At 45.0% G+C, this 23321-nt stretch overlaps 1 protein-coding gene across 1 annotated transcript in view; it reads left to right on the top strand.

The window, feature by feature from the left end:
* The first annotated feature begins 1723 nt into the window (after positions 1 to 1723).
* The window catches only part of celsr1b (cadherin EGF LAG seven-pass G-type receptor 1b), an 82504-nt gene continuing 60906 nt past the window's right edge, over positions 1724 to 23321 (top strand). The window contains exons 1-2 of the mRNA XM_063197566.1: positions 1724 to 5387; positions 22533 to 23201. Coding sequence (XP_063053636.1) covers positions 1868 to 5387; positions 22533 to 23201 — 4189 coding nt within the window. The 5' untranslated portion in view covers positions 1724 to 1867. The remainder of the gene's footprint in view (positions 5388 to 22532; positions 23202 to 23321) is intronic.

Genomic DNA, 23321 nt, shown 5'->3' with positions numbered 1-23321 from the left:
AAAATTGCTTGCCAGAATTGTTGTTTTCAAAGCTTTGCCTCACATCTCTAACAGTTTCTTTCATATCTGTGTGGTCCGGGCAGGATTAAGATGGGCTAGGGCCCTTAGGCTACAAGTTGTTGTGGGGCCCCCTCACAAAGAAAATTTCGTGACAAATGTACACAGACACGTGTTTACGTCTACCAGCTGTACGCAACACAACAGAGGAATTTTTCAATATTGCATCTTGTCACAATTTTGCCATTTTACACCTTTGGCCAATTATGGGCCCTCTGGCAGGTGGGGGCCCCTTCAGGCTGCAGCCATATCAGCCTGTGCATTAATCCAGCCCTGTGTGTGCTAGAGTCCTAGATCCACTGAAGGGAACCTCTCAACACCACCCAAGAAAACTGAAGAAGCAGCTGTCTCGAACTACGCACTCAAGAAGAGACAGAGGATGAGGGCAATGCATATATCATTTCGCATAGAGTCACATTCAGGGATATGTAAGTTACAACCTCTTGTGTTCAATTTGCCTGGTTGACATTGAAAAATATGCCATTACGTTATTTACCTCAGTCATTAACATATGTAAGCCATTACATTATGAATGTATTACTATCGTTTCCATTTATTACCAACTATTTTAATGCAGTAAACTTTGTAAATGATGACAAATATGGTGAGATTTCCTCATTAAGTCAGGACTGTTGGGGTTTGTGCTACTGAATGAATGAATAATGAATTGTGAATAATGACATGAATTATGCTCTGCAAACTCTTGCTGATCATGATAAACAGTGCTAATTACTGTGTTTACTGTAATTAGGCCTACCCGTTTTAACAACACTCTATTAAACCATTAACTACTAAAATACAGAGGGCACATTAAATGCCCAGCAAGAGCAATCAGATATCAAGACAACCTGGCCCCCTGCCTAATGTTAGATGCACATAATGTCGCCTCAGGCAACTCAAAACACTGCAGACAGACAGACAGACAGACAGACAGACAGACAGACAGACAGACAGACGGATAGACAGACAGATGGATAGACAGACAGACAGACAGACAGACGGATAGACAGATAGACGGATAGACAGACAGACAGACAGACGGATAGACAGACAGACAGATAGACAGACAGACAAAATGGTCATTGCCTCTGGGTGGGCACTAGGTAATTAATTACACATTAGATCACTACTATATCCCTTCTAAAGGGGCATACCACACCATCCTTCATGCAACTCTTAGCTGTTCCTCTGATCATAGTTTGATTAACCTCATCTCTTAAAATATGCAAAGCATGTGGTCAGGACAGTGAAGAAATGTACAAATGAAGCAAAGGAGGAGTCGGAGGACTGATTTGAGTGTACCAGACGCCACAAGTGCCCTTGATGAGCTTACAGATACTGTGGCATCCTACATTCGTTTCTGTGAAGAAGTGTGTGTGCCAACTACAAAGTCTTTCCGCATATGCCGTATGCAGGTTATGATCAGGCCGATTATTATGGTGGTACAGTATAGGCCTTATTATGTTGTCTATAGATGTCACTACGTGTACAGAAAGAGCCTCTGGGTTGAGATTTGTCAATCAGTGGTGAAGTGGGAGGTGGTCAATCATTGAGCCACGCCCATGTTTAGCCTCGCCCCTTTGCAAGCCGCAGCGAGGGGATTCTCGGCGCCGGCGGGAGTGGAGTAGCTGGGAGGAGAGGAGAGCCATTTCGAACTGATTCAAAACTGAACGGGGGAAGAATCTGACGACGCGCAGTCTAGTCCGACGGCACATCTCTGCTATCAGGTTGGAGCAAGAGAACAGAGCCATGAGGGAAAGGAGGATAAAAACTACGGTTACATTTATGGCAACTTCATGAAACTTGCACCATGGGATTACAAACGAAGTGTTTATGGCTGACTTTTTCCCTCCAAGTTACTCTGTGTGGATGCTTTGATTTACACATTTTGGAGACTTTACAAGAAGGGACCTTGCTGGCCAATTTATCTCTTGGACCGGGATGGAGTTATAATATTGTCAGGACTTTGACTCCTAAACATGTCACTCACTTTTTGCAGTTGGGACAAAATGATGGAATACTAACTCTTTCGAAAAAAGTTGTTTGCGCACGCCTCCAGAAGAATCCTGCACCGGTGTATTTAAAAATCACTTCCACTGATTCTGAAAACTTTGTTATAACATACTTTAACACCTTTGTGCATGGACAGGATTGTTATATCAAGTATAAAAGAAAGACACGAACGCCCGATGCGTTTATGTCTTTCGAACTGGACCGGTGGACATTCCCGTGCTTTTCAATTGGACATCTTTTGGATATTCGCAGATATTTTCCTGTGGCTAATAGGGATTTACACTTAGACCATCCTGTATGTGTGGAAAAAGACATCAAAAACACTGTTAGAGTGGGCAGTGGACACGCGGAGCAGGTTATTTGCCTACCTCACAAACATCATCGGACTCTGGACTTTTTCTGCGATGTACGGAATGCCCAAACCAGTGCGTTTTTCGTGCGCTTAAAAATAAAGCTCAAGGCAACGTCAGAATACGGATTGTTAACGGGCTTTGGTGAAGACAAGGGCACGTGGATTAAACGTAAAAAGAGAAATGTTAACACGCCTCCACAGTTTCAACTGCCCAACTACCAGGTGTCTGTCCCAGAAAACGAGCCGTCTGGAACACGTGTGATAACTCTAAAAGCACTGGACACGGACGATGGGCTTGCGGGCAAAGTTGAGTATGACATGGAAGCCCTTTTCGACAGTAGGTCTAATAATTACTTTCAAATTAATCCGCAGACAGGTAGTGTTACTACATTACAACCCCTTGACAGGGAGGTGAAAGACACGCATGTTTTCAAAGTAATCGCAACTGACTCAGGTACTCCCAGAAGATCCGCTACTGCCTATCTTACCATCACTGTCAGCGACACCAATGACCACACTCCTGTGTTTGAGCAGTCAGAGTACACAGTCAGCATCCGTGAAAATGTAGAGGTCGGATTTGAGGTCATGACGATCAGGGCAACAGATGGTGACGCGCCGTCAAATGCAAATATGGTTTACAAAATTGTGAACGAGGAAGGCGTGAAAGGGGTGTTTGAAATTGACCCAAGAAATGGATTGGTCAGAACTAAAATTCGTCCTGACAGAGAGATCATGTCCCAGTACAAAGTTATTGTTGAGGCCAACGATCAGGGTAAAGATCCTGGTCCACGCAGCGCCACAGCAACAGTGCACATATCAGTTGAAGACGAGAATGACAACTATCCCCAGTTCACAGAGAAGCGCTATGTTGTGCAGGTGCCAGAGAACATTCAAGCTAACACTCAAGTCGCCGTCGTTAAAGCCACAGACAATGATAAAGGAAATAATGCTAAAGTCCACTACAGCATCATCAGTGGCAATGTTAGGGGCCAGTTTTACATCCACTCCCCCACAGGGGCCATAGATGTGATCAGTCCCCTGGATTATGAGGTGATGAGAGAGTACACCTTGCGCATCAAGGCACAGGATGGGGGACGCCCGCCTCTCATAAACAGCACTGGCCTGGTGGTGGTTCAGGTGATGGATGTCAATGACAATGCCCCCATGTTTGTCAGTACGCCATTCCAAACCTCTGTGCTAGAGAGCGTGCCAGTTGGACACTCTGTAATTCACATTCAGGCCATTGATGGAGACTCTGGGAGCAATGCCCATCTGTCATACAGGCTGACAGACACACAGCCTGGCTTCCCATTCACAATAAACAACAGCACTGGCTGGATTTCAGTGTGCGCTGAGCTGGACAGAGAGACGACAGACTACTACACGTTTGGCGTGGAAGCGAGGGATCACGGGGCACCAGCCATGTCTTCTTCCGCCAGCGTCAGCGTGACAGTGCTGGATGTAAACGACAACGTCCCCACATTCACGCAGAAAGTGTACTCTTTGAAGATTAACGAGGATGCCCTGGTGGGGACCACCCTGGTGACTGTGATGGCCATCGATCGGGATGTCAACAGCGTGGTGACCTATCAGATCTCCAGCGGCAACACCAGGAACAGGTTCGCCATCACCAGCCAGAGTGGGGGTGGTCTCATTTCCCTGGCCCTGCCCCTGGACTACAAGCAGGAGCGGCAGTATGTGCTGACCTTGACGGCCTCCGATGGCACGCGTCAGGACACGGCGCAGGTGTTCATCAACGTCACAGACGCCAACACCCACCGGCCCGTGTTCCAGAGTGCCAACTACCAGGTGATCGTGAGCGAGGACAAGCCCGTGGGCTCCACCGTGGTGGTGATATCCGCCACCGACGAAGACACGGGGGAGAACGCGCGCATAACCTACATCATGAAGGACAATGTACCCCAGTTCAAGATCCACCCGGACACGGGGGCCATCACCACCCAGATCGAGCTTGACTGCGAGGACCAGTCCTCCTTCACGCTGACCATCGTCGCCCAAGACAATGGCATCCCCCAGAAGTCAGACACCACCAATGTGGACATCATCGTCCTGGATGCGAATGACAATGCACCGCAGTTTGTGAGGGATCTGTACCAGGGCTCAGTGCTGGAGGATGCCCCCATCTACACCAGTGTCCTCCAGGTGTCCGCCTCAGACAGAGACTCGGGTTCCAACGGCAGGGTCAGCTACACCTTCCAGGGGGGAGAGGATGGCGACGGAGACTTCTACATCGAGCCCTACTCCGGCATCATCAGAACTGCGAGAAAGCTGGACAGGGAGAATGTGCCGGTGTACAACCTCAAGGCCTTCGCGGTGGACAAAGGAGTCCCGCCCCTGAAGTCCGCGGTGGACATCCAGGTCACCGTGCTGGACATCAACGACAATGCGCCGGTGTTTGAAAAGGACGAGATGTTCATCTTTGTGGAAGAGAACAGCTCTGTGGGGTCCACTGTGGCTCGGATCACAGCCACCGATCCCGATGAGGGAACGAACGCTCAGATCCTGTACCAGATTGTGGAGGGAAACTTTCCAGAGGTGTTCCAGCTGGACATCTTCAGCGGAGACCTGATTGCCCTCACGGATCTCGACTACGAGTCCAAGATGGAGTATGTGATGGTGGTCCAGGCCACCTCGGCCCCTCTGGTGAGCCGCGCCGTGGTGCACGTCCGTCTGGTGGACGTCAACGACAACGCCCCTGTGCTGCAGGACTTTGAGATCATCTTCAACAACTACGTCACCAACAAGTCCAACAGCTTCCCATCTGGAGTCATCGGGAGGGTGCCCGCCCACGACCCGGATGTGTCTGACAAGCTCATCTACACATTCGAGGAGGGAAATGAGTTGAGTCTACTGCTTTTGAAGCAGGACACAGGGGAGCTGAGACTGAGCAGGGCCCTGGACAACAATAGGCCCCTGGAAGCCTCCATGATGGTGTCTGTGACAGGTGAGTCCCACCTTATCTTATTGATTTATGTGTGGCTCTGTGGAGCATGCTTTAATGTCACCACTGAATCCTATTTGATGCTTTGCTCGGTATGTGAGCTGTATCGTGGCCTGAGCGTTATAAGGTCAAATACCAACATCTGGACGTCAGTCCGTTATCTGAGAGGCCTGTTAAATCCACGGCCCTCTTGAAGGAATCAAAAAGTGAGTTTAAAAAATGCTTGCAAGAGCCCAGACTTATCTGCTGACAGTTTCATGCCTAGCTGCCTGTTTTAGGCCTAAAATGTTTGAACTTTTACCACAGTCTTTTGTGATGCAGACTTGCTGGTGACCAGTTGCATTTAATCAGCTTTACAGCACCTCTCTGACTGCTCACAGGGAGCAGAGAGAAGTCACTCATTCTTGCGGAGCACAAGCATGACCACATTAACAAAGCCAAAGAGGTTTCATAGGTCAGTGGCTTTAATTGGTTGTAGAGACAGATTCATTGCATGGTTGCCTATGGTTAACATGTCTTACATGTGAAAAAGCCAAAAGTCATTGCATATTGTGATAGAGAATTGTCACCAGTGCCACACAGGTAATATTGTTTTACACTGACATATACCACAATGGTGTTTTCCATTTATTTAGTGCCCTTAGAGATGCCATAAAATATTCAGTTAACACGATGTCATTGTTAAAAACAGAAGTTTTTGTGGTTTAAAAAAGTCAAACCAGCCAGCCCCCTGCAGCAAGTGAACCAAATCCATTTCCACCTATTATAGATGTATGTCAAAGTCTGTGATCTCTAGTATTTCACAGAAATAGCCTGAAGCCTCATCTTAGATCTATGTGCTGGGTGATTGATAATCTGTCAGCCTGAATTTTCTCCCCAAATTACAATTTCCCGCATATTCCAGACACTCTGGTGCACAAAGGCGCTGGACATGTTTTAGCACGCTGCTGCTTTCCCAACTAATTGTTCAGCCTCAGCTTCGAGGCAGACAAGCTTTTGACAGCATGTAACTCTAGCTCGCAAGGAACTCTGGATTGATTGCAGACTACCTCTATGATTAGATAAAATGAGTGAAGATAAGTGCATAGTAAAGAAAGAAAAATAATATCTGTTGTGATATCAACTAGTCACATATAAAGGCACTGTAAATTCTGTTAGAGAGGTGTGGTAATAGTCAGCACCACTCAGTACAGATGAAGTATGTATCTCTTTTAGATGTTCCAATACTGTAAAAAGGTTAGTAAATCAAAAGAATGCGCAGAACTTAACTTTCAACTTTACTTATTTATTACAATTGGCCAACTTTTTCTCCTTTGGCTTTCGTTAAGGTCATCAACAAGTGTCTGATCTAAAATTGTTGATCTGCAATTGCTTCACACCACCATCCATGGTGCTGTTTCCAGCCATGGTGTTTGCAAAGTGGACTTTTTTAACTAAACATAAATGGTCAACCATTTGTGTAATGCCCTTCACCAAGGTCATCAACAAAGTTAGATCTACTTTCACAATTAATCATTTCACACCATCACCATCCCTGTTGTCTTTACCAGTCATGAGGTTTGCAGAGTTGACCATTGCATTCCTGCCCTCTTATCTGTCAACTGCCCTGTGTTGACTGGTCAGACTGCTGCCAGCCATAATTCAGTTTCAGAACATAACCAATGGCATGTGCTGCAGCCTCGCACACAGACAAATAACATCCTCTTGGCCTGTAGTAAGTGCTCTAAGAGCCAGCTCCGTTAACAAGATTTCCATGCACTTGGGATAGTCCTTGTGCATTGTGTAATCCTTCTGCACAGTATGATTTGATACACACAGTGCAATACTGTATGTGCTGTTGTTCATCACAAAGATGGTTTTGTACTCCAAATGGTTATTACCAGGTACCCTGAGCATGCTACCGTCCCACCGCACTGCTCCCCATGGGGCGCCACTGAGGGCTACCCCCTTGCACGGGTGAGGCATAAATGCAATGTCGTTGTGTGCNGTGTACAGTGTTCCCTTGTGTGCTGTGGAGTGCTGTGTTACGATGACATTGCGAGTTGGAGTTTCCCAATGGGCTTTAATAGTCTGTATTGTGTATGAGAGCACTGGTGTGCTGTGGTCTCTGTTCGACTTACACCAAAACCATTTTTTTGTATTTTCTACTGACAAATGTGTGAGGTAACTTACCTGGGCTCATTTGTTGAAAGGCTGTGGTGGTAAGGCACACAATCTTTAGTGTCAAGACAGACTGAGGAGTAATGACCTTTGCCCTCCGCAATGTAAGGTGATCCGCAAATTTGCTCACCTGAGCACCCCAGTGCACCCCCCAGGCATGTCCCGGGGCCTGCATGTCCCTGTCACCCATTTAGCTGTCATTTGTACTCAGTTTCAGTTAGAGGACGATGACATGCCCTGTGTGTCAACTGAAAATGTCTGACAGTATGTGAATGGACTAATGGAGGATGTGACTGATGAGGCCTGGGTGCCATGGCAACATTATGGGCATTACTACAGGTCCTTCTTCCAAAAATACATTGTTTGAAGTCTTTATATTCCCTGCCAGATTAACATAAAAAAACACATATTTTGTCTGTGACTTCATACATTTTTCTGATAGTGTTCAAAATGCCAGGCAAGATATAGTGAAGAATAATCATTTGCAATGAAATACTGCCAACACAAACACCTAAACTTAAGTGTGGATTTGGTTTTGCAAGTTTGTAACAGCGTTCAGGATTCTAGATTGCTCACTTTGAGTCTAGAATAGGCCGAAAATGTTTCACTTGTTTAGCTATGTAACCACATGATAATGTGCTCTAGGCCAATTACTGTGAAGTTGCCGTCAAGTTTTGATCCCACAAACACTGAATCACCATAAGCCTAAAATAGTCCTCCTAACAGTACTTTTCTTGGTTTAGAGATAAAGCACATAGCACATTATTTTCGAACAGATGGTCTAAGAACATTCTGAAAAAAATAATGAAAGCTTTGCTTGCTCTTCAGCTTCTTGGGAGATCTTGTAGTGTTTTTTTTTCTGAGAAGGCAGAAGGGCAGGGGACATCCCTAAACATCTGCTGACTCGCGCTGATCACAGGCTGCCAGATGAGCTGCTCTCTGAATAATGTCTCTCTCGCAGGATATGAATGAAGAAGTCAAATATAGCTCCACCAACCCAAGGGTTCCCCAAGTGCGGGTAGTGCTCCACTGCTGGTGGTGGGGTGGGCTGGGGTGAGGGGAGCGAGGGACGGCAGAATGGAGACAGGGTGGATGAGGGAGAGGAAGATCATTAGCCAGGGAGAGTTGCTGCCAGTAGCAGTGAGAGTTTGGGAGCATGCCATGCGACATACAATTATGGATGTGAATCATCTCATTGGAACTGTCTGCAAAAGTTGATGTTAGTATGAAAGAACTGCTTAACTATCTTATTGCCCCCTCATGTTCTGTTCTATGTTCATTCTGTTACCAGAATGGCAATGACCAAGTTGTAATGTATTACTTACAGTAAGGTCCTGTGTAATGTTGTAGTAGTGTAGTACTAGTAGTGTAGTACTTGTGGCGACTATTACAGCGTTTCACTGGGAGAACAGTGTGCAAATCTGCTGCAACTAATAATAATGGTCCTGATATGCCATACCACCAGAGAGAAAACTTGTTGGAATGACAAAGTTCATTCGCAATAAACAATTCATACAGCTTGAATATGTTCACATTTTAGAACTCATATTTACCATGCAGACTCTGTTTATGATGCGTCTCTTATCATGCTTCTTTTAGTTCTCAGATGTTTACAAGGCAGAACATTGTCTCTTTAGCATCTTCTTCAATACAACTGTCAATACGCGCAAGTGAAACAAGTGCCGCTGTTTTTTTTTGTTGTCTTTTTTTCAGCCTGCAGAGATATAGCTTTACCGTGACAATTATGAAATAATCTGGGCCTTGCCCCCGGGCCTTAAATTCCTCCCTAAAGCCTTTGGAGCAGCTGCCATGTGCCCATCTTAATGAAAAGAGAAAATGAGTGCCAAATACCAGCTCTAGCCAAGCCAGCCACCCACTCTCTCACCACCCCCCATGACACCCAAACCCCTTTGCAACACTCTTCCCTCTCATTCGCTCACTTTCTTTCCCTGTCTCTCTGTTTCTCTCTGACCCCCCTTCTTTATAAACACAAAACTCAGACCCCCTTGGCCCTCTCAGAAATCCCAAAAGCTGTAACATACATCAGTGATCTCTTCCCCTGTCCTCCTCTTCTCTCTCGTTTTCTCGCTCTTGTTCTCTCTCTCTCTCTCTCTCTCTCTCTCTCTCTCTCTCTCTCTCTCTCTCTCTCTCTCTCTCTCTCTCTATCCCCCGCCCCCAAATACAATTCTCAGACCCCCATGGCCTGAATCCCAAAAGCTGTAACGTTTTTTTTTCCTCTTAAGTTATGATTTAGTCTTTTTGCTCATGTTTTATGGTCCAAGCGCGTCTCCAATTCCTTCTCCATCCAAGGCTTCAAGCATGACAAATGAACTTTAAACTCAAGTGTTCCAGAGCGAATGCTCCAAACTGTCCTTGGATAACCACTTTTATAAATGGATGTGAATTACATCAGCCGAATGTTGCAAGTAAAGATTAAATATTAAGCTTCTGTTGATGTAGTGGCGCGAGACTAGTGGGTTATCTACCTCGGAGTCTGCACTGTGTTTACTTTTGTCCTAAAGTCGGCGAAGACAAAAATCTCTAGACCTGACCCCCAAGACTAGCTTAAACATGAGCCTCCGTTACTACCCTGAAGACACAAATGTCAGATGGGAGTCAGGAGGAGCACATGGGATTCCCCTTTCGGCCGAGCTGCATTTTTTGTTCGCTCCAAAAGTTTTTCTTTGTGATTAACCGCACAGCTCTCATTGCGTGTATCAATCACTCATGTTAGTTGAGGAGTTTGACGTGGTATGAACGTGCCACTCCTGCTGCTGCTGAGTGTTGTATTTCCATCAGTCTGAAGGACGGCCCGGACCACCTGCACTTCAAGTGCTTAACCCGTCAAATGATGTAGACGGTAAATTCTCTAGACTTTTTACTGGTCTAATTTTTTTCTACAATTTATGCATGATAAAATGATTGAATTGATGGATGCAAAATGACACTTAGCGTAGCTTGACTTGGTTCGTGGTAGAAACTGTTCATCAACCTTGAAGCAGAGTTACAGGAACCTTCTGATAACATACCCAGCTTACCTGCCAGGAAGTTGCTCCAATATTTTACGGTGTGCCTTTGTTAGTTTTGTTAGATATGGCAAGGCGAAGAGCTTATGAAATAATGAGCCCCATGAAAAAGGCAAAATACACAAAGCTGATCTTTTCTCTTTTTACAGAGACCTGCACGCTGATCGTAACACCAAAGTAACATAGCACAGAATCAACAACACAAAACAGGCAGTGAATGACTCGTTAAGATTGAATATGAATGGCTTGGGGAATGCATGGGTTCACTTGGGGGGAAAAAATAGGGTTCAACCTACAATAGCCTGTCGGACCACACTGGGTCTCATTTTCAATCATAAGTCAGAGGGCCGGCCTCTTTTCCTCTGTTGAGGTTTCAGAGGGCTACTGAAAACGTGCCTGTCAGAGCTGGTCAGGGGGCTGACTCGAGGAAACAGGCATGTGGGAGTTTGGGGGGGGGGGGGGGGGGTAAGAATGAGAAAGTTTCTGGCTCTCATCTCCCGTCGCCGTGGTTACCGTAAGCTTGCTAAGGCCCTCAGACTTTTCTTAGGAGGAGAGCAGGAGGGGTGCCGCACGGGCCCCTTTTGTGGCGGTCGGGGGCTCGGTGGGGGAGGGGTGGGCGAAGTGAAAAGAAGAGGAGGGGGTGTGTTTTGCGGGGGGACTCTTGTCAATACAAGAAGCTGCAGTGGCATTGTCCTCATGCAGATTCCTGTCAAAGAAGAAAACAACACAAAAAATCCACAAGGCTTGTTTGTGTGCTTGTGTGTCAGGGCCCTGCGAAACGAGAAGGCCAGATTCAGTCCTTTCAATTCTGATTTGCAACCGATGTCTCCTGGCTCGTGTACAGATCTGCAGTCGTCTCTCTCCTTCCTCACTGGACCATGACATGAGCTGAGGGAGGGTTTCATTTGGCATGCTCTCACACTTACTTCTCCACGTCTCATCCAGCCATCCCTATCAGCTCCCCGACACTCCCACACCGTGCCATGCAAAGATGAAAACACTCATGCACGTACACACACACACACACACACACACACACACACACACACACACACACACACACACAAAATAACACAATCTTTCATTTTTTCATTCCTATCCTTGTCAGACACTCTCATTGTAATAATACTGCACTCAAGTCAAGTTGTACTACAAATCACTTATAAACCGATAAACTGCCGATGTGTCCTGCTTCAGATGTTCTTCCAAGTCACACACACAGTTGTACAACAGATCAGTCATAAACTTTTGTTTTGATTGTCTCCCCGTTCATATTGTGCCTAATCTCATTCTCTGTTTCCCCATTATGGCTGATTGCAGGGTTTTGGTTTCTGCTTTTGTTCTGTCTGAGGTGCCCATTAGGCCTGAGCTAAGCTGCACCTCCCTCTCCTCTCCTCTCAATGGCTGCTTCTAATTTTCCCATGAATAGGGCCGGTTGCCAGGGGTTACCAAAAATAGTTCTGTAAAGAGAAGGTATGATGTGTGTTCCTGTTGAACGGTTGCCGATGAGGTCACCTGATAAACCCAGAGGAGGTATCTGCCTCAGCCCTCAGATTTGTTCTTATTTTTTTGTGAGGAAGGGCACTTAGCACCTGAAATGTTCAGGTAGTCGAATAATGTCGTCGAATAAATTAATTAAGACCTGAGGGTGCTGTCCTTTGCTCCTCCAATATAACTTATGGCTGACTCAGTACCCAGTTAAAAAATAAAAATTAAATGAATAGGCGATACAGTGTGACTTTTCCACAATCTTGTGCTTTTCATTTTCACATGAATAAGGCCGGTTGCCAGGAGATGCAAAAAAAAAAAGTTCTGTAAAGAGAAGGTAGGAATGTTCATATCAAACTAGAGATGCACCGGATCCTGATTTTTAGGATCCTGCCGGATACCGGATCCACTGCTTAAGATCTTGCCGGATCCGGATAGTCTGAAAAACCCTATTATCCTGCCGGATCCGGAACCGGATCTTGGATCCTGTACATCTCTATATCAAACAGTTGCTCATGAGGTCACCTGCTAAAACCGGTGGAGGGTGCAGCCTCACCTCTGAGATTTTTTTTCCATGATCATAAGCTTGAGAGCGTTGTGAGGGCCATTTTAGGCCCACTACATGACAATGTTGTGGGTCTGAATTGAGAATTCCTGCTTCTTTTGTCCCAGTGCAGCAAACAAGAGAATAGTCAACTGAATGAAATCAGGCGTCTCTCTGAATGAGTGTGAATGGGAATGCATGCTTGCCATTCCTGTGGAGCGCTAGAGAGCAGTGAATTGCTGTGCACTTTTGTTTAGTAACTGGTCATCATGTGGATCACCATGTAGCATTTTCAGTTTGGCATGGATGGGGATCTTTGTTATTAGATGTAATGGATGTTATTAGATGTAATGTATAAGTTAGTAGCTAGATAACCTTGCAGGCATACTTTTGTATTTTGCTGTGACTTTCTAGAAAAGGTTTTCCTTGTGCTCTCCTTTTAAAGTATTGTTTTGAATGGCAACAGCGTCATCATATTTTCAACATTCTCTGATTAAATACCAGACACAGTACTCTGTAAACATACCTTACTCATGATAGTGCATTACATCACATTACATTTATCAGACACTTTTATACAAAGCAATTTACTGTAGATGCCAGTGATGCCTGCCAAGACCATATACCGGTAGTTGCCTTCCCTGAAATACATGTAGGCCTATGGAGATTAGGGTGCCTGTACTCCCGTTCGAGTTGTTAGAAATTACACACTCTCACTGCATCACCTAAACTTATTAATTTAATTTCAACAGGGTGCCGAATCCCACATCAGCTGCTGTATGGTAAAGGACAAAAAGACAGCACACTCAGATTTCACTTACTTATTCACTGACAAATGTTAACTGTGAATGAAATGCCCATAGGTGGTATGTGCATTCTAATGGGGAGTTTAGCCCGAAATGTTTGTGGGAGAATATACAGTATACAGTACATAATTGAATACTGAGAATGCTGTGTTTTTCTTCTTTATTGTACTCCCTTCATGCCACAGCTTCCCACATGGTATACCTTGTATGTATCATGTGTGTATGAACAGGCTGGACATTGCATCTCTTTGGTAGTGTACATGCTGTATGCGGCAGTGGCAGCCAGTTGCACTAATTCTTAGTCTTAGTCTTCATGTGTGATAATAACCATAGTGTTGTGGTCTAATAAATAACTGGTTGTGTTTTAGGACAATGCCCCTGTTGTAAGTTTTGGTTTAACCAGAATGGCAGCGACCAAGTCTTTATGTATTACTTTATGTATTACTAAAGTCACACTACTAGTGTATTACTATGGTATACATAGTTAAGTTGTTTCGACAAATTGTAAAGTGTACCACTGGTAGAACATTGTGTATTATGAGGTTGATTGATGATGAGGTTGGATGATTTCATAGCTATGCCGCCTTTCACCCCATGTGTCCTGGGTTTAGTTAGATAGAGATTTTTTGATGTGCCATGTCTCCCCAAAACTTTCCCTTTCATCCCCCCGGGAGTTGACTTTTCAGCAAGAGCCATAAAGCGTATGGCCTCGGTAGCCAAGAAATCCACCCTCATGCTGTTTCATACCTCCACTGAGGAACGAATGCCCCTCATCGCTACACACATCAAAGCAGGCGTCAATGTGGAGCCATTAGGTGTTTGAAGACATACAGGCATCTGTCAACAACACTCCTTCTTTTCCTGTTCATCCACACACGCACAGACACACAGACACACAGACACACACACACACACACACACACACACACACACACACACACACACACACACACACACACACACACACACACACACCCAGCACCCCCACCACTCACCCCCTCTCCTCTCCTTTCCTCTCAGCTCTTCCCTGGTTGGTAGCACTCATCTCATCACTGGTGACAAACGACCCAGAGAGGCGCTTGCATTCCTTAATGCCCTGTAGGTGTTGGACACTGGCAGTTTAATGGCGGTGTGTTGGCATTTTGATGGCTCTTTCATTAACCTCGTTTCTGGGTTGCTCCTTCCCTTCGCCCCGCCACATTCCACAGTCCAGGGCCTATGTACCGCTAATAGGGCATGGGAAGGAATGCAGTCTCGTGTTGAAAGCACACGTCAAGCCAAGGTGGGGAAAATGTAGTCAAAGCAGATTTGTTATCTGACAAGCTATTATTATGGATTCTCCGCAGCATGGTGGTGGCTTGTATGTCTGTTTGCGGTTGGGAAGATGTGTGGGATAGACAGGGCTTCTTATCGTTGCTTTGTTGCTATCTAGTCACACACACATATGTCTATAAACCTACATCGACATTAATATGTGGTATGGAAATGACATATGCGTCACACTGGTGTCTATCTATACGCCATAGTTTGTATGGCATGAGGCACTGGGTCCATACAATACTGCCTAATGTTGTGCCCGCAGAAGTAGATGAAGATGTAGTTCCCTCAAAAGAGACAAAAAATGCGAGGTTGGACGTACTGAATGGTACTGATGTAAGCCTAATAGAAAATTAATTTATCCTTTTGTAAAATGTAAAAGGTCCTATAAAAGGTAGTAACTACTAATTTTGGAAGGGTCATTCATGACTTACAGTACATCTCCTTTTTGCTTGCAGTATTAACCCGTTGAGGAGTACAGATTTTGTCTGAGTAGTCCTAGAATTGTTTTCAAATATATTTGTTCAACTCTATTTAGGAAGGACAGTGAAGAGTGTGGCAGGAAAGGAGAGAGAGATTGGGGAGGATCAGGAAATGACCCCGGGTCGGGAATCGAACCCAGGTCACCCGCGTAGCAATCCAGTAGCCTCGCGCGCCATCCTACGTACTTCCGCCAAGACACTTGGCTCCGCACTATGTCTGGCACCTGTCTTTTGTGGAGCGATGTTGACCGGCAGGATTTTCGCCGGTGTTCTGACAAACGGTCCTACGTTGTAATTTTATCCTACGGTAGGATGTTCTGTCAGACATGTCTGTTAAACGGTCCTACATCGCCATAGATAGACGTCAGACATGTTTGTTCAACAACTTATAAATTAAATTCAGATTTTTCCGAAAATGTTCTTCCTGCTTCCTGCAATTGCGTCAGATCAAACAAAGTCCAGACCATGAATACGAAATGGAAATGGTAGTATTATGGGATGGTCAGGACCAGGCTAGCAATCCAGTGCCCTGGGCCAGAATTTTACTCTACCATTCTACAGCAAGCCATCTGAAGAACTCTTACCTCTGTCCGATAAGGGCCGTGCTGGTGCTAGCGCGGGACCGACCGACACCGGTACTGTGTCGGTCGAAACAAGGTATCCGTGTTAAAAATCCCACAGAACATTTGTGACTTCATAGTCAGAACTTAAAATGTTGCCATAGTTCTAAATCAATGTTATGGTGCCCATGAAAGGACTGAAGTGATGAGCCAACAATACTGATAGAGATTAGAGATAGGGATTCATTGATGCCTTACCATCATATTAACTAATGTGACATACTTTCCAATACCCCAAAATGCCAATAGGTTGGCATGTGGCAGTGCTGTGTCCCTCATCCGGACATCCCACAATGCAGGCCTTGTTTTATCATGTTTGATTTGCCTGTTATTAAAACACTATCAAAGAAGAGGAAGAGGGAGTGAGTCAGAAGGAAGCCAGTAAATGGCATGCAGCTCCTCATTAAGATCAAAAAGGAAACAGAGCCGCTTTTGAGGACTGCCACTCATATAAAGAAACATGAAAGTCGTCATTGCCATAAGGTGGCTGCTCACCCAGTGAGAGTATTCTATTAGATAAAAAGGGTAACATGGAAGGAAGTGTATCTTTTGCAGTTCACAAAAAGTTCATGGATTCAACGTAAGGTGTTGAATCCATGTAAGGTGTTGACCTATCGTAAAGAGGCAAAATCCATCCTAAATCATGGGCATATTTTTTCTCCTTGGCATCTATCGGGTAATGTGCCCTTGTTCTTCTTATCTCTCACCAGTAACGAATTAGTAAAAAATGTAGCTGATTTGAGAAAATCTCTAAAAGTTGGTTGACCTTTGTGGAAAATTGGATTGTATCCTGGAATATGTGCCACCACCCCACCAGACAGTGGCTGGGTGTTATGGACCCACTGAGCAGTGTTTGGTGGCCCCTCTGTGTCCCAGTGCTGGCCATTGTGTGACAGAGAAGAGCTGGCCCAGCTCCATGCTGTATATAGGTCATCAGGCAGCCATGATGTTATGGTGGCCCCCATGTCATTCATAGAGCCCTTTCCCAAACCTTTGGCCAAAGTGCTGGAGCGTAACCCCCTCGAGTCTCAACCTAGATGTCTGATGTCTCTGTTTTGTTCAGTAACTTGGTTCATGTATTTCAATGGGCAGTGCAGGTGATGGAGTCAACTATTCCTCTATTTCCTCTGATTAATGCCTGACATTCCACAGGAATTTTTAGTTGAAAAGTTTTATTCATTGATATTTCAGCTATTTATTTGTGACATACTGTACTTATTTCGTAGTGTAGTGTGTTGTTGAGGCCGTTTCATGACTAGTTCACTGATGTTTCCCTGCCCTTGACACATGTGGTGGGGGATCCGGTGATAACTGGAAATGAATAGATTAACATTGCACAGAGGAGGAGGAGGTTGGCTATTGCCTGAGCCACAGCTCTATAAGAAGCCTGTGAAAGGGCTCCTCTATTTTCACCTCCAAATACGAGGAGTAAATTGAACATCTGTTGACTCTAGAGGACTCTAGCGCGTTTGACCTCGTTTCAGAGGGTGGCCGGATGAACCTAATGCATGTTTGGGATGTCATTCTTAATTATATTTTCATGAAATGTGACACTGCTTGCGTTGTATGGTAGACCTCTGCTGCGGTTCAAGTGTTTTCAAAGGTTTCTAGAGGACAAGAAGTAAACAAGAGAAAACTATCCGACTGTAATTCAGCCAAATGGTGTTTGAGGTGTCTTCTGATAGCAGTGAGACTTAAGCTACGTCTTGCCATTGTCCAGTAAAAAGGACAGTGCTACCGAGGAATGTAATCTTCCTTTTTTAAAGCGTGAAACACACTGTTCTGAGAAAAACAACTTACCATAATGGTTTTTTTAAATGACTTTTCAGGACATTGTTTAGAATGGGCCTTAATGCACTATGAGGATGGCATTCTCTACTTTAAACCTAATACCTGCTCTAAAGCCAGGTTAGGAAAGCATTAAGCTCTAGTTGTCTTCATATACTGAATCTGTCTTCTCTTGTTACACAGCTCAAGTCTGGGATTTGGCTGGTACAGCATTACTGGGAAAGTATATGGTCTGCCCAGATCAGTACGCTGTGAGCGCTAGCTAGACCATTATTTCCTTAATGTCCATGGGCCTTGTTAACATAACATACTCTCTTATTGTTTCCATGAATCTGGAAAGTAAAGAGCTGTGTATGACTGTGTAAAGGGAGGTGCTTTATAGAGGATGTTGCATGTTCCTAAAGGAAGAGTCACATGAAATTAATGGAGGGTGGAGGGGCATATGTGTCTGTTCAAAAGTACCCAGCAGTTGCTAGTGTCCAGTAAGAGATTACTGTGTTTGGAATGAGAGAACTATGTCTATAAGAATAACCCATAAAGCTGTAAAGCTACTTACGCTATGTAGTGGCATTTTTCATGGACTGTTTTGTCAATAAGATTATTCCAACTCCCTTGTGTTTTTCAGTACTGAATGTTTGGTGTCTTGTGTGCTTAACACAAACAAAGTAGGGTCTACCACAAAAAAATAGTTGTAATAAAGAAACTCCGATTAGCTTGATTAAGCACAATCCATTGTGGGCCATGTGTGCTCGCACATCTAAGAAAAAAGGGAAAAAGAAACTCTTAAGCCTGTGTTGTGTTTTATGGGCTCTTTTAAAGTGAAGGGGAGCATTAGAGTGAAAGTGAGACAGATGCAACCGGTGCAACACGCACTACGTCAGACTGCTTAAAGTGCCCTTTTCTTTTCCTTAATTTATCTGTGACATGCGTCTTATCTCTGGATCCTGTGGTTGTTTTGCATTGCCAAAACAAACAGGGGCGCTTTCCAAGTATGTCTGACCTCTACTAATATACTACTGTTGGTTTACCAGCATACTGTTTCTTTCTCAGGTGACATTGATTGAGACAAAGCAGAATGGCGGTGATATTTAAGAGAAGGATTAGTCTGTCTTAGATCTGATGCGATCCACACTTTACACTACGGTACATATTGCACTCTGTGGAATAGTAGTGCCAACTGGGTAGTCAGCCAAGTTTAATGGCAGAGTTGGACAAATAAGCTAGTTTGTGGAAAGCCATAGTTGAACTTACAGTGATAGCACCACTGCCAGAGGTGGAACGTAAAAGTATTTTTACTTCGTTACTGTACTTCGGTAGTTTTTTCTGGAATTTGTACTTACTTGAGTAAAAATAAAAATGCAGACTTTTACTTTTACTTAGTTAATTTTTTTGACAATTACTTGTACTTTCTACTCCTTACATTTCCAGAAGAAGACTTCGCTACTAGTTACATTTTCCTAGGTTTTCCTGCTGTGTTTTGTGGATATTTGAGTAGCCTCAGCTGCGGGCAGGGAGGCGGGACCAATCCCCTCTTCCAAACTGACACCCAGTCAGAAAAGATACTTTAGAAAACATTAACAGGACTCATGTTCAAATACAATCGAAAACCGTTGCAGAAACTTTTTCCTATTGAATCAAGTTGGCAGACGTGGAGAAAGACAGCCATTGTGCGAGTAGGCCTACTTGTACTTTTGTACTCAAAAAGTACATTTAAAAGTTAGTACTTAGGACTTGTACTTAAATAGGCCTACATTTTTGGTGTACAACTTTTACTTTCACTTGAGTAATTTTTTTGCAGGGTACTTCTACTTTTACTTAAGTACACAACATCAGTACTTCTTCCACCTCTGACCACTGCATGCATTTTGTATGGAGTTATTTGACATAGTGCATTACATATAATAATGTGTTTTCATGATCCTCAAGCTATCCAGTCCTCTTAATTGCTATCTATATTAATATGCAGGTCAGACTTGAAGAGCTTCTCGCAAGCAACACATGACTGAGTCTTCCTCCCTGAGGTGTGTACAGTAGTTTCCAGGAGTGCAATATTTTAGGAAGTCCACAATCCAGCATATAATGACAAGCTGCATCGGATGTATTATTCATCACTGGCTACATTACAGTAAGTACATGGAAGGCAGAAAGCAGTGGTGCTACTAGACATAGTCAAACAACAAAAGAAAAAGTGGAACCACTCAGTGATAGCCGAAAAAGAAAATTCAGAACCGCGTTTTCCCCTGAATTTTTCCATCCGACCTTTGGAAAAGAGACAGGACGGATAGCCAACTCTCAGGTGAGGAAATGACTGGGAATTTTCTGGGCACGAGCTGGAGAATTTCCTGTGGTTTGGGCTCCCCACTGAGAGATAAGAGAGGGAGCGTGGAGAGTAGAGGAAAACAATGTGACAGAGAGAGAGGGAGCGTATAAAGAGGAAAACAATGTGACAGAGAGAGAGGGAGCGTATAAAGAGGAAAACAAGGTGACAGAGAGAGAGGGAGCGTATAAAGAGGAAAACAAGGTGACAGAGAGAGAGGGAGCGTATAAAGAGGAAAACAAGGTGACAGAGAGAGAGGGAGCTTATAAAGAAAGGAAAACAAGGTGACAAAGTTGCTTTCCTAAACACTACAGTCCAAGGCTCGACGGTCCAGAGGGTCCAGCAGCACGTGCACTTGTATGAAGTAAGCAGCAATGCTGTATGTCGTCACTAATCATTAGACTATATTTTACTGCCGTGCAAAACAAGAACGCAGTAACTCAAAATGGTCGAAAAAAAAATTATATCGGAAATGGGCTTTAAACTACCTAATTTGTCTTGTGTCAAAAAATGGTGGTCCAACACCGTCCCGTTTTAGAGAAAAATCATTTTGAAAGTGCAAAAATGACCAAAAAAAAAGTTATTGCGGTGTTGTTGAGTTACTGCAGCACTTTCCAATGGGAATTGGTTTGGGAGTAGACAGTAATACTAGCCAAAAACGCAGTAACTCCTTTTTGTGGCAGTAATACCAGCCAAGAATGCAGTAACTCTGTTTTTTTGTGGCAAAAAGACACGTAAATGTTGTTTTTTCTGTTTTTTTTTGTGTGCATTTAATTTCTATCCTAAAAAAGCATTAGCAGGAAGTGTCACCACCACTTTACCGACAACAGTTGTCGCGCCATATAGGAAACTTTGAAGCCTTTTTTCTCAGTTTGCAGTTTTCAGAGTTACTGCGTTCTTGTTTTGTAGGGCAGTGTATAGCTCATAAAGCAATAATGACTCGATAACACTATGCTGTATATTCTAACGCAAAATTAATCTGCTATTTCGCCCATTCAATCAACCCAGAGAGGCATCCTCCAAACTGTCAGCCTGCAATTCTGGTGTGGATTCTTTGAAATTCAGATGTATTGAAGAGACAAGATGGCCACAAGATGTGTTAAAAATATTGATTATTTTAAAGCGAATCCAGAGTGTGTGCGTGCCCTCATTAGCCATTCTATTCAAGACACGACAGAAGATCATTCATCTCTTAATGACCAGCTGTTCCTGTATTTCCATTGTGTGTGTGTGTGTGTGTGTGTGTGTGTGTGTGTGTGTGTGTGTGTGTGTGTGTGTGTGTGTGTGTGTGTGTGTGTGTGTGTGTGTGTGTGTGTGTGTGTTTGTATGTATGTATACTGTACAGTAAGTTGTATTTATGGCTGTTTTTAATCCGCTGGCGAGTCTTGTTGTGTCTACCACTGTCTGCATGTCTGGGAAGATTGACAGTATGAGAGAGGACAGTGTAACAGAGTGGAAACATGGCCTCTTTGTGCAGTAATTATAAGGCACTGCATTCACATGACGAGAGAGAGAGAGAGAGAGAGAGCGAGCGAGGACACACACACACACACACACACACACACACACACACACACACACACACACACACACACACACACACACACACACACACACACACACACACACTGCACTCAACACAATGCCCACACAACACATGGACAAATGGACAATGGACCAGGCCTGCTGTGACCCACTAAGCAGATGTACTATTTTGTCATGGCTAGCGTTAATTATCGGGCTAATGGAGGTTTTAACTAGTCTGAGAGGAAAGGAATGAGGAAAGAATTTCAAGTGGTTCAGTGATGTACAGTTTCACGTTTTGCTCAGTTTAAGGAGAGCCAGAGATGTTCGTTCATATTGTGGACAGGAATGGACATCGTAGCTCTTTTCCTCAGGCTGGAGCATTAAATAAGAATAGACCCATGAATATAATTTCTTCGCAAAACCAAATGTGGCAAAGAACCGTGTTTTTAAGGTGTCACATTCAGAGACAGACAGAACAGGCATTGGGTTACGTTATTGGAGGCAGGTCCCAGGACAAAGATATCTGAAAGGACTCCCCACTCAATACATACAATGTAATCAGAACCCAATTCTGGGCCCCCTCTGTCCCTGGGCCAGGGACAACTGTCCCCTTTGCCCTCGCCTCACCTCACCTAACCTCAACTCTCCTCCCCTCTCCTCTCCACAAACAGCCTCCGATCCATAAAGTTATTTGTTAGTTCTAAGTTCTAGTGTGGAGAATCATTCTCATATCTGTCCTCTCCTCTCCTCTCCTCTCCTCTCCTCTCCTCTCCTCTCCTCTCCTCTCCTCTTATCTCTCATCTCCTCTCCTGCTCTCCTCTCCTCTCCTCTCCTCTTATCTCTCCTCTCCTCTCCTCTTATCTCTCCTCTCCTCTCCTCTCCTCTCCTCTCCTCTCCTCTCCTCTCCTCTCCTCTCTCCTCTTATCTCTCCTCTCCTCTCTTGCTCTCCTCTCCTCTCCTCTCCTCTCCTCTCCTCTCCTCTCCTCTCCTCTCCTCTCCTCTCCTCTCCCCTCCTCTCCCCTCCTCTCCTCTCTTCTCCTCTCCTCTCCTCTCCTCTCCTCTCCTCTCCACAGATGGCATCCACTCTGTGTCTGCCCGTTGCACGCTGCGCGTCACCATCATCACGGACGCCATGTTGACCAGCAGCATCACGGTGCGTCTGGAGAACATGTCCCAGGAGCGCTTCCTGTCCCCGCTGCTGTCCCTGTTTGCCCGCGGTGTTGCCACCATCCTCTCCACCTCTGCCGACGCTGTCTTCATCTTCAACGTGCAGAACGACACGGACGTCACGCCACATCACGAGGGCCATGCCACCACCATTCTCAATGTCACCTTCTCGGCGCTGTTGCCCGGTGGTGGTGGCAGCGGCGCCGGACGCTACCTCCCCTCCGAGGAGCTCCAGGAGCGGGTCTACCTGAACCGCACGCTGCTGCGGCAGCTCTCTGGCCAGCGTGTGCTTCCCTTCGACGATAACGTGTGTCTGCGGGAGCCCTGCCAGAACTACATGAAGTGCGTTGCTGTCTTACGGTTCGACAGCTCGGCGCCGTTTATCTCTTCGGATACGGTGCTGTTCCGGCCCATACACCCTGTGGCTGGGCTGAGGTGTCGGTGCCCGGACGGTTTCACAGGGGACTACTGTGAGACGGAGGTGGACCTATGCTACTCGGGCCCCTGCAGGAATAACGGACGCTGCATCAGCCGAGAGGGAGGGTACACCTGCGAATGCCCAGCCGACTTCACAGGTAACAAGGGGCAGGGTCATTTTTTGTGATATAGTGAGTGTTGAATTTTGAGGTGTAAAAGTACACTTCTGTAATTAATGTATGATGCAGAATTCCTTTTCCAAGCAGTGATGGTATAGC

This window comes from Engraulis encrasicolus, chromosome 4 (assembly GCF_034702125.1).
Source record: "Engraulis encrasicolus isolate BLACKSEA-1 chromosome 4, IST_EnEncr_1.0, whole genome shotgun sequence".
NCBI lineage: Eukaryota > Metazoa > Chordata > Actinopteri > Clupeiformes > Engraulidae > Engraulis > Engraulis encrasicolus.
Note: the sequence above shows the minus strand (reverse complement) of the source record. Positions and strands in the feature narration are given on the sequence as shown.